The following is a 17,182-nucleotide window of genomic DNA, read 5'->3' as shown; positions in this document are numbered from 1 at the left end:
ATAATAATAATAATAATACCACTACTAATAATACTACTAATAAAAATATATACACACACGATCCAACCATGCTGTATTATTCCAGTCTTTCATAAAGTCTCACATATTGTCCTGTTTACTGATACTGTAACTCGGCAGAGTTTGATTGAATTATAGACCTTAACTCTCACAACTTCTTCCATTCTTTCTCTATGGGAGCTCTGATCTCTACCGGTGTAATACCATTTGTGGCCACAAGTGGCGATTTGGTGGCGCCGTTTCCCCGTTTTGGACCAAAGTCAGGGGAGCCTGTTAGTTTTCCCGTTGGAGTGACAGACAGACAGAGTTCCGGTATATATATATATAGTTTTACCCACATTCATGAACATCCTATAACCATGTTGAAAGACAAAAACGCCAGTTTGAAGTATTTTTACAATCAAGTAGAACCAAATATAACAAATAAAAACAATCTACAAATTCTATACAGCATTTGTTTAGACAGCAGGTTACCGAGGTAACACTGAGGGACTGAAGACTATTTCTGATAAACAGGGAGTCAGATAGACACAGTTCTGGTATATACAGTGGTGTCCAAAATTATTATAACACCTGATAGATCTGAAAATATAGACTTTTTTTTGCCTCCAAAACATGATTTCATTTCATAATGTTCATGAAATGTGTAGATGGTTTCTCTTAGCACAACAAATATCAGATATCGACCCACTCTACCACTGAGCCACAGGCGCCCAGGGTGTACTGTACAGGGTGTGCTCAGAAGAAATAGAAGAGAGGAGACAATATTAACTAGGTTGAGGTTTGACCACACAGGATGGAATAAAGCAATTTCTGTGAGGGAAAGGTATATCAGATGAATGTTCTGAATGTACAGTTCCAGAAGATGTGAAGCACATGTGCATACACTGTCATGAGTAAAGTGAAAAGAGGATAGGACTAGCACAAAAGGTAAATAGAGCAGGAAGAAAATTTTATCTTGAGGGTATTCTAAGAACAACAGAAGATGGAATGCAGGACACAAAAGAAGCAGCTGTAGAATATCTGCAGGAGATAAGATCATTTCACAGAATTCTGTGTTTAAGCATTAAGAAGTCCAGATAATATCGCATATTACATACCCCGACACAGTAGGTGGCGGTATGGACCTCATAAGTAATGATTGCAACCCAGCATAAAACCAAAAGAAGAAAAAGAAAACCGAGTCAAAGAAGATGAAGTAGGAGACGACGACTCAGCATGTGGATCCAAGCAGCGGCAGTGACGCTACTGTTTTGCTGTGAAGACGGAAGTGATAGGAGGACTTCCCTCTGGCCAATAATTCATTCCTTTTTGGAATAGTTGAAGGAAGACACCGCCGGCTACTCAGACATGTCTACTGCGTACAGAAACAGGTGAGACACATCTTACTAAATGTGTGTTGCATGGCATGCAGGACACACGGACAGTTCGAAACTGACGGTCCATCACGCATCCTAACCTAAAAAAATGGTACTAACTTCAGTGTTAAGCTAGCAGCAACAGCAGCTCAGCTAACCATACTTAAGCTAAGTTTAGTTTTAAGGCAAGAGTTGCAAAAACGAACAGTCGTATACCTGATTATATGGTTAGTTTAAAACGTCACATTTAGTTTAGTCACGCTTAATTACAGCAACCTCATCGTTGTCCGTAGCTACGCTAGCTTCCTGTTAGCACATCAGCTGACATCAAACTTCCTTAAACTCTAACTGGCAAGCAGTTAGCTATCATCCAGCAAGCTGTATCTGCCGACAGAGAGTTTATGTCAGTGCAAGGGTGAAAACAGTTATTTATTTCCAGTAAAACTGTCGTGTCGCCCTGACTTCAGATTAGCTAATGGCCAGGCCATGCTTTTTTGGGGGAGAAAATGCATTGGCTTCCACGTTAATTACCCCATTTCTCTTCTGTAATTTGATATTTTACCCTCCAGTGTAAATCTATTCATCACATGTAAAAACTATATTAGTTGAGGTTTTGCACATTTTAATTTTATATCATCCCCTACCATTTTACACCACTACTCATAATAACCCTTTATAATTTGGCAGAAATTGAGGAAAAGTTGGTTTCTCAACTATGATCTGTCTAATATTGACTTATTTTCTTATAGGAAAATGTATGTGCAGATGCACATTATAGGAAGCCATTTTAACATGAAATAGCTAGAGTGCAAATATAGTAGTATGCAAAGGTTTTAGGCAGGTGTAAGGGAATGCTGTAAAGTAAAAATGCTTTCAAAAGTATAGATTTAAATGTTTATTTTTTTACCAATTTACAAAATGCAAAGTGAGCAGACAGAAGAAAAATCTAAACCAAATCAATATTTGGAGTGTATTCCAGTACAAAATCCCTGACTTTGTGCAAATTTACCTTGAAGAATTGATGCTGTTTTGAAGGAGTGGTCACATCAAATAGTGATTTGATTTAGATTTCATTTTGATCACTTTGCATTTTGTAAATTGACTTTCGTAAATCGATAAAGATAAACAAATTTTATATTTTTGAAAGCATTCTTGCTTTACAGCATTTTTTCACACCTGCACACTTTTGCACAGTATTGTATATTGCAGATATCTGCAATTTACTTCTTCCTAGTCAAGAAGATTATGTCAGATACCCACGAAATCATGCTTTGTAGGATCATTAAGATTTATGTGTATTGGACTATACTTTTTGATATCCACAATTGTATTTTTTGATATCTATGACAATGTTGGTAACATCAAAAGTATATTCTTATTAGTCAGAATGGCAATTAGCGATGTCTTTGATTTTCTTGCTAGTAGAAATTGTATTTCATGATCTCTAAATGTACTTTCTCCTAAATTTGAAGCAGTGGGAGGCAGTTCTCTGGAAAAGGCAAAAAAAAATACAGGATCATCCTCCGGCATTTCTCGCCTCTCCCCTCTCTGTCCTAACACCAGGGACACACTCAACAGTGCGTGTGCACTGCAGAATTAAGTTAAGATATCCTCTTGGATATGGTCACTTTTGCCATTGATTTGTATCACATATCCACAACTGCATTTTTGATATTCAGAATGAAGTTTGGATATCTGCAATAGAATTCTTACTAGAAAATTTCAGATATCTACAATTCGGTTGTTATCAGTCATAATTGAAGTGAGCCATTTTTACATTTATATTAGTCTTTTTGGACATCCAGAATTGCAGTCTTGGTAGTTAAAATGATGTTGCAACACACAAGCAATTCTAGTTTTTGCAGCAGAATGACCATCAAAAACCAGTTGTTCATATATCTGGTGATCATGTTTGATGTTGCTGTAACTGCATGTTTACATTATGTGCTCTCCAGTCATCATGACTGACTGGGCAAAATGTCTGAAAGATTGGGCTCATGTTGCTAATATGCAGCTAAATACAACATATGTAAAACACTAGTTTTATGTAAAGGGAGTAATACCAGCAACCTTATGAAACTGTCACATATTCAACCTTCTGAAACAGTGCAGCATATTTGACCGCTTCAGCAAAAGTAGCTCTTGCACCATCAAAGGCTGGACAATGAAGCCACATTAGGTAGTAGGAGTCAGACACCCAAGTCCAACCCATTCTCCATCGCTAGACAATGATGCAGGAAATGCAACCGACTGTCTTGGGGTTGTTGCCAAGTGTATTTTGAAAGATTTACCGCCCCTCACTACAATGGAGTCCAGTTAGTCCGCATACCTGAGCTTAACTAGTGAATGGAATTCAAGAACCAGTTCCACTTCAGAGCTGGTTCTAAATTTTGTGATCCATAGGATTTGTACGCCTCTGAGCTTATCAATTCCCCAGATCAATGCTGTATGTTTATCTGACAGTTGCGCATTGCAAAACAATGTGAAAAGTTTCCAGCAGCATACACATGTACACTGCGTGCCAAATTATTATGCAGGTTGCATTTTTTGTGAACATTTTAAAAACAGTCATTTTCAAATTTGTTAAGTCAGATAGTGAATATATTTCTTCAAATGTATGGTTAATGTTATGCTTTTCAAATTACTGTCGGCTGTATTTTTAAATAAATGCAGAATCTGAAAAATTGAGCGTGCCAAATTATTATGCAAGTTGGTGATAAGACCATATAACTTATGAAAAATAAAAACTAGGTACCTTTTTAAACATTTTATTGATTGAAAATAATATTTTCTACAACTGTATTCAAACTTCAACAAAAACAACAGTTTTCTTTACAATTGTATACAAAATAAAACTTTTAATGTCTTAAAACATTTCCATGTCCAATATAACCTCCTCTCCTTTCCTTTCGATGAGGGTCAGAAGTCACTGGCCAACTGATTTTAGTTAGGTTTCTGATGACTTCTCTGCTGACACTGTGTGCTGCACCTTGTATGGCTTTCCAAAGCTGGTCTTTTGAGCTGTATTGCTTGCCATCACTGTAAATCATCTTCTTTATTATTGACCACAAGTTCTCAATCGGGTTGAGATCAGGTGAGCAGGCAGGCCAGTTCATGAGGCGATCGTCTTTAAAGCCCTGAGATGCCAACCAGTCTTGGGAATAACGTGAGGCATGTGACGCATGCATGAATACTAGCGTCTTCACTTTAGCTGATTGTCTTTTCCACCATGGAAGGAAATTTGTCTTGAGGAAAGTGCACTACCCCTCAGAATTTACTTTTACACTATCCTGAACCTGAAAAGGATCAACAAGTTCATCATCATTCGTCGAGTTGGAGCAGCATGGCCACTTGAAATCCAACCAGATGCCCACCCATCTGGTCCATCTAGGGTTGCCCGGCACTCATCTGTGAATATAACTTTGGAGATGTCGGCTTTCATGTATTGTTTTAACCCATTCCATTTTTCCCGACGTATTTTCTTCAGTGGAGGTCTTGTCTTTGCCTTTTGGACCTTTGCCACTCGTCTTAGCGTCCTACATCGAGCAGACCTAGGTACATCATCGAGCCCCACAGCTTCAAAAACGGCCTTACTGGTAGCTAAAGGTCTTTTAGCAACCTCTTGTTTGATTCTTGACAGTTCCCGGCTTGATAATGTTCAACAAGCTTTTTCTACTCTGGGTTTTCTCCCATCCTGATGATTTTGGACGTTTCTTTTTATGGTTCCATGGTCACGCTGCAATTTCTTGGCTATATCATTGGTAGATTCCCCCTTGCTCAGACTCTTGACAATTTGACTCTTTTCCTCTTTGGTCAGGTCACTTTTCTTGCCCATAGTCAAAGTTGAATAGGACTTGCATAATAATGTGGCACACTTATATACACGTGGTCTGTGATAAAGGATATTAGAAAGCTTCTAATATCCGCTCCTAAATATTCCACAGTCAACTGTAAGTGGTATTATAACAAAGTGGAAGCAATTGGGAACAACAGCAACTCAGCCACGAAGTGGTAGGCCACGTAAAATGACTGAGCGGGGTCAGTGGATGCTGAGGCGCATAGTGCGCAGAGGTCGACAACTTTCTGCTGAGTCAATCGCCACAGACCTCCAAACTTCATGTGGCCTTCAGATTAGCTCAAGAACAGTGCTTAGAGAGCTTCATGGAATGGGTTTCCATGGCCAAGCAGCTGCATCCAAGCCATACATCGCCAAGTGCAATGCAAAGTGTCGGATGCAGTGGTGTAAAGCCGCCGCCACTGGACTCTAGAGCAGTGGAGACGTGTTCTCTGGAGTGACGAATCGCGCTTCACCACCTGGCGATCTGATGGACGAGTCTGGGTTTGGCGGTTGCCAGGAGAACGGTCTGACTGCATTGTGCCATGTGTAAAGTTTGGTGGAGGGGGGATTATGATGTGGGGTTGTTTTTCAGGAGCCGGGCTTGGCCCCTTAGTTCCGGTGAAAGGAACTCTGAATGCTTCAGCATACCAAGAGATTTTGGACAAATCCATGATCCCAACTTTGTGGGAACAGTTTGGGGATGACCCCTTCCTCAACCCGATAGAACACCTTTGGGATGAATCAGAGCAGAGACTGAGAGCCAGGCCTTCTCGTCCAACATCAGTGTGTGACCTCACAAATGTGCTTCTGGAGGAATGGTCAAAAATTCCCATAAACACACTCCTAAACCTTGTGGAAAGCCTTCCCAGAAGAATTTAAGCTGTTATAGCTGCAAAGGGTGGACCGACGTCATATTAAACCCTATGGTTTAAGAATGGGATGTCCCTTAAGTTCATATGCGAGTCAAGGCAGGTGAGCCAATACTTTTGGCAATATAGTGTATATCCACTAAAGAAGGGATACTCTGGGATGGGGAATAGGATAGGAAGGGATATTTGACTCCATTCAGTGCAAGTCATCAGAGTAAGGTAGCGATAGGCAATACTGATGGTTACATCATCATCAGTTTGTCACCTACGTGCATTACTGCTGTCAATTTTTATGTGTAATACCAAGGATTACATTAGTTGCAGTTATGCAGTGTATGCCAACATATATTGTGTATATATAGAAATAAATATATGTATTGTATATTATATATGTAGCATTTTTAATGTAGGTAGATCATTTTGACCTGGTCATTTTAAAAGTAGCTCGCATGCCGAAAAAGTGTGGGCACCCCTGTGTTAGAGTATTTAATCACAGAGCAGCAATTTCAAAATGAAATTGGTTCTAACCTTGTCTGTGTCTCATTTCAGGATTCAGGAATTCAAAGTAACCTTGAGTGAAGAAATTATAAACTTGAAGACACTAAGGGAGCTGTGCTTCAATGGTAATTTTATGCCCTCATACTAATAAAATATGTACACAATTTATTTTTGTGTGGTTGACCGTCCTTTATTCTATTCCATTCAGGAGTCCCATTTGAAGGAGGCATACGAGCCCTTTGCTGGAAAGTAAGTCCCTCTGTGTTGAGGAAACTTTTGTGCATGACACATTGAGCCTCACGTAAAAACATTTTTGCCTTCCTATCCCTAGACTGTCTTATTTTTTCCCTTAAGGATTGCTCAGTGTTCCAAGTGGGATTCAGCAAACTCTTGTAAAATCAAACTAATTGTTTCCACTGGACTAAACTTGAGTGCTTTTTTTTTCATATGTGGATAACCGAGTTCTCCGGATTAGAATGGTGACGATTTCACATGTAAGGTCTAATGTACAATACTTTGACATAAAATATTGACTTAAAAATTGCTTGCGCTATCAGAACTGCATCCATAACAACAGTCTGCTATTCAGAAATAACGGACTGAAGAATGCTGTAATTGACCAATCAGAATCAAATGATGAAAAAAGCCTGTGTAATAAGAGTCTGGATTTTTTGCTTCTTTAAAGCTGATTTAAAATGAATCTTAACCCCAAAGTTACAAATATGCAGGCTTATTAACCGTTAACTGGATCATGATCGAGATGTTTCTGGCTGAACCCCTTACATGAAGTCATTTGTATTTGAAATGTCTCACTCTCACTCTCAGATTTATAATGAAAGAGTGATGTATGACTTTATGATATCATCAAACAGGTTATTGAAAAATCACCAAGACCAGTTGGTGCTGATAATCACAATTATCTGTCTGGTTGAATACTGATTGATTCCAATTGGCTGCTGGGTGTCCGTTTAAGAAGCGACAATCGACATCCACTAAATAGTTGTATCTGTTTCCATTCTCCACCATTCTAAATTCATGCTCTGGATATGTTAAATGAGTCAACATAGCAACAGGGACGCAGACAGAGCCTGTGTTTAGAATTTGTGGCAACATTTGTAGCCAACAGTAATATTACACATGGCCATTCATTTATTCATGAAAATGTTTATATCAATTTGGGGACATGGCTGGTTAGCTAACTATACATAATAAACATACTGTGAAATTACTGTTTGTCAACTGTATGCAGCTTTATTGACTTTGAATCTTTCTGGTATTACCTTAGCTTTCTTGCTGATAGCTGAGCCAAAGGGTTGTATGAGCTGCTCGTACTAGTAATATCTCCTGAAGTCACGTCATATCTATGTTTTGTGTGGTGTGGGAACAATGGAAACATTGTGGAGCACAATGTAGAACAAAATGTCACCCATTACATTCTAATAATGCAGGATCACACAAAAAACAAGACTTTTGTCCATTAATCCAATGTATTCTGGGAAGTTTCCCAACACACCTACATGTACCTGCAATGACATGAATGATGATCACGGTTTCAACTCTACTCATTTTGCCTTTAGTAGCAGTGTTGTTCAAGATAAGTTGAGGTCCTTCAACATCTGCAGGACTATGCTCAGGATGTTCTATGAGTCTGTGGTAGCCAGTGCTATCTTCTATGCTGTGGTATGCTGGGGTAGCAGGCTGAGGGTAGAGGATGTCAATAGACTGAACAGACTGATCCGCAGGGCCAGTGACGTTGTAGGAGTGAAGCTTGACTCTCTGACGGTGGTGTCAGAGAGGAGAATGCTTCACAAAGTGGGAGCTATTTTGGACAATGTGTCCAACCCACTCCATGAAGTGCTGGTTAGATATAGGAGTTCTTTCAGTGCCAGACTAATTGTACCACGATGCACTACAGCGCGCCACAGGAAATCATTCCTGCCTGTGGCCATTAATCTATACAACTCCTCACTCTGAGTGTACATGTTGTTGTATGTTATTACTATTATTATTATTATGATTCAGCTCCTCACTCTGTGTGTACATGTTGTTGTATATATTATATTATTATTATTATTATCATTATTATTATAATTTATATAATACATCTCCTCATTCTGAGTGTACATGTTGTTATATATTATTGTTGGTAGTAGTAGTAGTATTAGTATTATATAACACATCTCCTTACTCTGAAGGTACACGTTGTTATATATTATTATTATTAGTAGTGGTATTATTTGTATTATTATTATTATTATTATTATAATATGGTACAGCGCCTCACTCTGAGTGTACATGTTATGTGTTATTGTTGGTGGTAGTAGTAGTGGTAGTATTATTAGTATTATATAATACATCTTCTCACTCTGAGTGTACATGTTGTTATATATTATTGTTGGTAGTAGTGGTAGTATTATTGGTATTATATAGTACAACGCCTTACTATGATTGATTGTGCATGTTGTTATATATTTTTATTAGTATTATTATTAGTAGTGGTATTATTGTTGTTATTATTATATGACTGGACTCACCTGGTGCAGTAATTAACCTCTGTGTAATAATTTGTAATAATAATTTTTAATACATCTTTTTTTTATTCATACTTTTATATATTTATATTTTACTTTGTGTTTGAAGTGTATTTTTATTCTTATTCTTATTCTTTCGGAGTTGTGTGTAACAAAAAGCAATTTCCCCCTGGGGATTATTAAAGTAATTCTGATTCTGTTTCTAATTCTGATAACTCCATCCAGGGTTAACAAATCATCCTTAAACTATAAGGATAAGAACAAACAGGATGATTAGTTAAGGATGATGATTAGTTAAGCCACATTTCGAGAATGAAGCCCTGTTCACAAGGATGTGTGTGATTATGATTCGCATAGCTGGCACACCTAAACTGCAATATATTACTGCTATATATGACACCCTATTCCACTCCATTTATGGGCAAATGCCATTCACAAAAAATATCACACAAGGTGATCAGACCACTTCCAAAGTGCCACACACAAGCCTTGACAATTGCGTGTGGCACAATAGGGTGTGGAGTGAGGCAGCACGTGCAACTGGGTGATCAAGCGTGATTAACTCTCTCTTTAAAAGACAGTAGCCTACATGAAGCTATCTTGACATGCAATATGAATTTCTCTTGTCCTCACATAGTATGTAGCTCTCTCACAGTCCAACCGCTGACCAGCTACTTAGCCTATTTAACAGCATAGTACAGGGCAGTTGAGTGTGTTTTACTCAGACACACATATCAGTCGTTTTTTGCTGCTGCTGTGAGGACATTTCCGACACAAGTTAAAAAAATAAAGAAAATCCACTGAGTTTGCACTTCCTCAGATGGAGGGAGGCCATGAAAGACCATCGTGTGGGTTTTTGCTGTCTTAACTGGAATTTAAAATAATGGCCCTCTTGGTGGGCCCAGCAGGCCTGATGATGATAAGTGATGAAAGTTTGTGGCATAACTTTAACTTGCGGCTTTGCAGCAAAGTATTGACATTAAAAAATAAAATGTGATATTTCAACATTTCCATTACACTGTGAGGTGGGACAGATCAGATTGTTGCACATTTGAAAATGGATTTGATTTGGCTTGCATAATATTGTTACTGGTACTGACTGGTGATTGTTTCCTCTTCTTTTCAGATCCTTCTTAATTATCTACCTCTTGATCAGACATTATGGGAGTCTTTTCTCAAGAAGCAGAGGTGAGGAGAACATTCTGAAACCTGATCAAGGAGTTTATATGTTTGAAGACTTAAACCATACTACTTTACTTTTATTTGGAGTTTCCTTTTGGTGTTACTAGGCAACCACGAAGTCAGTGCTATCAATCAGCACAGATGATGACGTTAGCCAACATCGTTAGCTGACAAAAACAGAAAAACTATATTCAGCTGTGACTCACCAGGCCAGAGGCTGTATATTATGGTGGTCTTACATGGTGAAGCTAGCTGGGAAGAAACCATCACTACTGTTGTTTACTCAATTTGTTAGTTTGTTTATATCGGACCATTAGAGGAAGGCCCTATTCTGTTTTCACCACAGTCTTTTCAGATTGGGCAGCAGAGAAAAGAGACTATGATGGGACATTTTAGTAAATGGCATATATAATTTTTGCTTTTAAACAGAGCTGCAATAATAAGATGAAAACAGCGTATGTGTGTTTTTGCTTGATAATTAAAAAATTCTTTGATTATCAAAATCCTTAGTGATTCAGTTTCTGCCGGCTGATAAATCAGCCAGTTAAGCAGTCATAACTATGGGTGCTGTCTCAATACTACTAGTTATGAATGTTACAGACAGGTGTTTTTTTAATCAAGTATAGGAGCATTATAGAAAAACATTGCTTTCAAGGTCTTTTTCTTTTCAAGAATTTTGATTCCATTTTGTCCCATTTTTCTTAAAGGGAGGTGTACTCCCAGTTCCTAAAAGAAATGATCATCCAGCCTGGTATTGCCAAAGCCAACTTGGGCCTTTCCAGAGAAGATGTGACTATGGAGGACCATGTGAGTCAAGTTGCCTTTTTTTTTTTTTTTTTTTTTTTTTTGCTGGTTTTTTTTTCCCCCACCGTAGTGTTTAGCTGAAATGGGGCCTGACTTAATGAAGCTACACGCTATGTGAAGTAGAGTGTACCTCGGTGACAATGCGAATGGCTGCTATCATTCTTTACAGAAGTAAACCAAATAGAATGCTTATAATAAAAGCCTTAAAGAGGCAGTGTCTAGAGTGGTGATTACATGAGAATCTTTATCTGTGCATCATTTCAGTACTTCAACACAGCTCCAACGAACACATAGCAGGAAGAGAAAATTGTGAGACATATCATGTTTGAATAGCTTGGCAGGACTACCTGGTTGATTTTCTCTTTTGGTAAATGTTTAACTTTGTTTTCTTACAGTGTCGATTGCAAAAGTAAAAAAAGGAGGTGTGTTTAACTGCTTCACTGATCACTTTATTACCTCAAGCCTGTTAAAATTTAAGTACAATCACTGCAACAATTTGCCTCAATAAAAGTAACCTCCCACCCTGTCCATAACTTGAACACTTACTTGAATACAGCTTATGTTTTACTATAAAGTAAATCAGTGCATCTGTGTTACTGACTGATTTTCCCTTTGCCATTACTTAAACCAGTAGTTCTCAAACTGTGGGGTGTGCCTCCCAGGGGGGCATGACAGTGATTTGGATGCTACTACAGTCATTCCATGTCTCAAGGAGCAGATTTCTTCCCTGAGAGGATTCTTTCAAAAATACTTCCCAGATAACAGTGCTCAGTATGACTGGGTGAGAGATCCCTTCCATGCAGCAGCACCTGCTAATTTCAGATCTGCTGAGGAGGACCAGTTCATTGAGATGACCTCTGACTTCTCCCTGAGACTAAAGTTTGCATCACAGACACTGAGTGAATTCTGGATTGGTGTGGAGAAGGAGCATTCTGCTTCCCTTCACCACTTCCTATCTCTGTGAGATTGGCTTTTCTGCTGTTACCTCTCTGAAAACAAAGTACAGATCTAAGCTGAACATTGAGCATGAATTGAGTGTCAGTAACAAGCCTGCAGCCCCGTTTTGAAAAGATGTGCAGTGAAAAACAAATTGAACTTATTGTTATTGTTGTAAAAAGGTGATTGCACATTTTATTGTTATCTATTTTTGAAGGATTATTATTACTTCTGATGGAGCAATCTAGTTTAGTTTAATGTTATTGTTCTAGCAGTGATTGCAATTTCTATTTGATTTTCTTTATGTTTGGAAAAAGCAGTCTGATGGAGCAATCTACTGACAAAATGTCACAAAAAATAGTTTACAAAGTTGGAATGGAAGTTTTTTTTTTACTTGCACAACAAATTACTTGTAGAAAGGTCATGATCTTGACATTTTCTTTCATTAAAAGTTGAACTTGACCTCTTTTGTTACAATCTTGTTGGGGCGGAGGGGCCTGGACATTTTTCTTCCTTCAAAGGGGGGCCTGGCAGAAAAAGTTTTGAGGACCACTGACTTAAACTAATGCTGTCAGATTATAAAACTCAAATTATACTTTCCGTTGATGTGTAATGTAAGTTTTATCATATGCCCATGTGCTTTAGGGGCTGAACATGCTACACATGTGTAAACTTGTCTGCCTAGGACATCATTTAAGTATAAACCATGTGAGCATCCACTATTTGGTTCCCCATTTGGGTTGCAGTATATCCAGCCTGTATGCACCTGTGACACAAAAACAACTCTACCATGTAAACATTTTGAAATAAAATGCTGGTAGTATATATGGGATATCTGGATTGAGCTTGTATCATCTAACAGCTTGCAGACTCCCTATGTGCCTGAATATTACCTACATAGTCTTATATCACCACACAAGACATCTGAACATCAGACTTTTTCTACATTTCAGCACCCAGATTGTTCCATAAACATTCCTGAGAGTCCATAAGCCATGATTTTCATGGGAAAGTGAAGGAATCTTTTCATTCAATCTTTCATTCAGTCACACAATAGCAAAGTTGAATATATGATAGTCAGCTGTACAGTTGTATATAACCATATAACTACTAGGACTTTTGTTTTTAGGTGCCTTAATCCATTTTTCTACTGCCCCTGTCCACAGCAGTACATTGCTTAGCATCTGTACTGCAGGTGTGCTGATCACAATCTACTGTGTAAAATAAATTTTGTGTTCTAATATAAATAGATGGTAGAACTAACTGGCGCAAGTGTAACAAGTCACTTCTAACTGGGGCAGTTATTTAATGTGCCTGTTTAATTTGATTTTTTTCAGCCTTTAAATCCGAACCCAGACAGCAGGTGGAATACCTACTTCAAAGATAATGAAATTCTACTTCAAATTGACAAGGATGTAAGGTATGAAATAAGAATATTCTAGATACATTAGTTTGGTCTTAATAGTATGCGAATGCAAAGAGGATGTTGTGTATGCAGCATGTGATGAACACATTCTTCCAACATTTTTAAAGGGATCAGAATGGCCACGACAAAAGCCCATAACAAAAGCTTATGTGAGGTAATTGATGTGTCAGGTAAAATATGACAGAAGTGTCTGTTTACATGTTTGCAGGCGCCTTTACCCAGATATGGCGTTTTTTCAGCGTCCTACAGAATACCCTAGCCAGCTTATCTTGGACCCACAGAACGATTATGAGACGCTGCGTCGACGAATCGAACAAACCACCCTGAAAGCACAAACCGTAAACCGCAACCGCAGTGGAGTCACCAATGTAAGTGCCTGCGTTGGGAGGGCCAGTATTCTTATCACTACATCATTTAGCCAACATGAAATGCTTTGGAGGACTAAGGCTTAGCATGCAACCACATGTAGAGGTTAGGGCAGGGGAATCCTGTGAGAAAAAGAAAATATATTGGTCCTCTCGTTACAAACTCATGAACGTTGAACATGCTTGACCCTCCTGCTCTTGTTTACTTTTACATCTTATTTTCTTGTTTGAATTTAAATGAATTAAGTATCCATCTTTGTTACAACAAACACTATGTGCAGCCTATAATCAACATTATATAATGTGTGCAGAACAATGCCACCACTTTCTGCTAAACTGAATCTGCCCTCGCAGGTCAGCTCCCCCGGAAAGGCAATGAACCTGTATCCCTCTAATGAATATGAGGTGCTACCCAGTGGGAGTGAAGCACACTGGGAGGTGGTGGAGCGGATCCTCTTCATCTATGCCAAACTCAACCCTGGGATTGCTTACGTACAGGGCATGAATGAGATTGTTGGGCCAGTTTACTACACCTTTGCCACAGACCCCAACAGCCAGTGGAAAGGTTGGTAATTTTGTATTGAAAATGTTAACATTAGCATGTTTCACACAGGAGATAGATATAAGCCCTAAATGCCAAGGAGCTGAAAAATAAAACTGAAGATTTGTACTGGGATGTGGAATGTAATTTTCTTTGTTAACAATGGTATTGAAAAAAGTATTGAAGTCAAGATACCAGTAAATGTTTGAATGATGCCAAGCCCTAGCCTTTTGTGAATTAATTCTACTTCATTGTTCAGAGCATGCTGAAGCAGATACGTTCTTCTGTTTCACCAACCTGATGTCAGAGAACAGAGACAACTTCATCAAGAGCCTGGATGACTCTCAGTGCGGCATCACCTACAAGATGGAGCGTGTGTATTCCATGCTCAAAGACAAAGACTTGGAGCTCTATCTAAAGCTGGTAAGGTCAAGTCTTCTTACTCACTTCCTGCATGTTCATTTCAGGGAAGTATAGGGACGTTTTAAAATCCTCTCTTGGGCTGCCCTCTACACATCAATGATTATAATCAGGAGGAGCTGCAATTTAAGCGGCATGTTGCTAACTATAACAGCCAATGTCCACTGGATCAGCTACGTCATGTTCTGGCTCTTTTGTGGCTGTAGACTATGAGAGATGTGAGAGCATCTCACTGATGACTCTGGGTCAGGTCTATACCAGAGTGGCTCGCATCTCTGAAGCATAAAATTCACTTATGATAAAAGCAGCAAATCCTCACATTTGAGAAGCTGGAGAAGCTTTCAATTGCTGTTAACTTTGTTATAACACATAGAAAGCAAACCCGTTTTTGATGTGTTTTAATTGGTGAGAAAGAGAATGGAGAGAGCTAGAGACACAGGTAGAGTAACTTTCTCTTTAGAAAGGATAGGATCGCATTTTTTCATCCTATCTTAAAACAAAATTGGTATTGCCATTCTTTCTGTTTTTTTCTCTCCACACAGGAAGAGCAAAACATCAAACCCCAGTATTTCACATTCCGCTGGCTGACCTTGTTGTTATCTCAGGAGTTTCTCTTGCCAGATGTCATCCGCATCTGGGACACCCTGTTTTCTGACCAGGACCGATTTCACTTCCTAATCCTGGTGTGCTGTGCAATGCTCATGTGAGCTTTTCGGGTTGTGCTTCCTTTATTCCTACAGCATTGATACCTGTGATTCTTCATGTGAATCATGATTTTTTCGTTGACTTCTTTGGTTCACAGACTCATCCGAGATAACTTACTGGCAGGAGACTTTACAGTTAATATGAGATTACTGCAGGTAAGGGTTTGTCTAATACACAGGGGAAAAAATCCCCAAAGCTTCATATTTAAACATACAGTAAAGCTGATGTGCGAACCAAAACGTACTGACATGGATTGATTTTCTTCATTTTCCGATGTGCCTATCAGGATTACCCCATCTCAGATGTCCACACCATCCTGACCAAGGCCAAAGAGCTGCAGGATAACTCCTAACCTGTTCACTCTTTTCCTTCTGCCTTCTCTGCTCAGATGTGGTAGGTGGGAATTTAAAGATTAAACAACATTTTCACGTCAAACATGTATTGTGAGAGGATTTGACTCACAAGAAAAAACTCAGCATACTGTTTTTTAACTCTATGTCTGATGTGTGGTCACTGGGGACTGTCGTGAAACCTTTGCGGACATGCTGAAACCGTCTTTTCCTGGAAGTGAGGAGGACTTGCCTCTTGAGGCAGTATGGGAAACGGCTCCTCTCTCAGCCATCTCTCCCATGGAGACTTGTGCTCTGATAACGATGTTTGCACTGAACATCTGAGGGAGAGGGAGCTACATTAGCCCTGTACTACCGATCTTAGTTAGTCATGAAAACCAGAAATGTTTTACAGTAGAGCCCAAAATGTAACAAATACCCCACGGCAACCAACCACATATGTAGTCAGATTTAACAAATGCTTTATTTGGTTGAGCAATAGTGCGTGTTAATTCTTTAAAGTTTTTATAAGTTGAATGTTTTTAATCTAAGAAACATGTATGCCTTATCTGTTTAATGGTGTGAAACAGGAGACAATATTTCTCGGCATGTTCCTGTCCAGATGAAATAGGTATGAAGTTGATGGGCCTTGCCTGTTGAATTTTGGATTCATCCCAATGTAGACTAGACATTGGAAATGTAGATTGATTACATTTTTGAAAAGTCATATTACTTTAACTAAAAAATACAACTGAAAGAAGGTCAAGAACCATCAGAGGAAATTGTGTGAAGGTTAACCCTAACTGCGTGGTAGCTACAAAGTGAGTTAACATTACTTCTGCTACAAACATGGAATTAGCATTTGGTGTCAGCTACAAACACCTCGTTAGCATTATGACTCATCATTTTGGGTGTTATGTTTAAGAAGAAGTAAAGAATAAGAAAGATTCATGGTAATTTCATGATTCATGACAGCAGCTGAAGCAACAGGTGTGTATACAAGGACTAGAAATTGTTCTGGTATGCTTGCCTCAGCAAAGTGCATACGTTTTAGAGAGAAAAAACATTTCATATTTGAAGTCTTTTGGGTTCAGCTGTTAAAATGGTCAACTCTCTTATTGCTCATTGTACTGTTTAGACAGCAGAGAGGAGTGACAATTAAGCTGAAGTAGCATGACTCAACAATACTGCAGTTGTTGTAAACTCAAATCCTACTTCACACTGGACACAGGCCTGCAGTAATTGTTTTTAAAAAATAAAGCCCTTGTTAACTTGCAGTTAGTAGCTCAGCTAACCCAGGTGGTGCAGACTAGCTTTTGGATAAACCTGATAATGTTCAGTCTAAACACCAGCGTAGAGTAG

General features: G+C 38.7%; 1 protein-coding gene across 1 annotated transcript; it reads left to right on the top strand.

Moving 5' to 3' along the window:
• Positions 1-1,236: 1,236 nt before the first annotated feature.
• tbc1d13 (TBC1 domain family, member 13) lies at positions 1,237-16,766 on the top strand. Its single transcript, XM_070850599.1, has 12 exons — positions 1,237-1,391; positions 6,633-6,706; positions 6,790-6,830; positions 10,239-10,300; positions 11,002-11,101; positions 13,372-13,454; positions 13,669-13,828; positions 14,180-14,390; positions 14,626-14,789; positions 15,329-15,489; positions 15,589-15,646; positions 15,778-16,766. Exons 1-12 carry the CDS (start codon positions 1,369-1,371, stop codon positions 15,841-15,843), a joined length of 1,203 nt encoding a protein of 400 aa, XP_070706700.1. The 5' UTR covers positions 1,237-1,368; the 3' UTR covers positions 15,844-16,766.
• Positions 16,767-17,182: the final 416 nt, after the last annotated feature.

The sequence above is a fragment of the Pempheris klunzingeri genome, chromosome 19, assembly GCF_042242105.1.
Source record: "Pempheris klunzingeri isolate RE-2024b chromosome 19, fPemKlu1.hap1, whole genome shotgun sequence".
NCBI lineage: Eukaryota > Metazoa > Chordata > Actinopteri > Acropomatiformes > Pempheridae > Pempheris > Pempheris klunzingeri.
This window is presented reverse-complemented; position numbering and strand designations above follow the sequence as displayed.

Bases quoted from the DNA above. Each gene is read 5' to 3' on its own strand.
- tbc1d13 (XM_070850599.1), top strand. From the start codon at position 1,369: ATGTCTACTGCGTACAGAAACAG. The intron at 6,707-6,789 runs GTAATTTTATGC...TATTCCATTCAG, and splicing joins AAGGGAGCTGTGCTTCAATG to GAGTCCCATTTGAAGGAGGC. The intron at 14,391-14,625 runs GTTGGTAATTTT...TTCATTGTTCAG, and splicing joins CCCCAACAGCCAGTGGAAAG to AGCATGCTGAAGCAGATACG.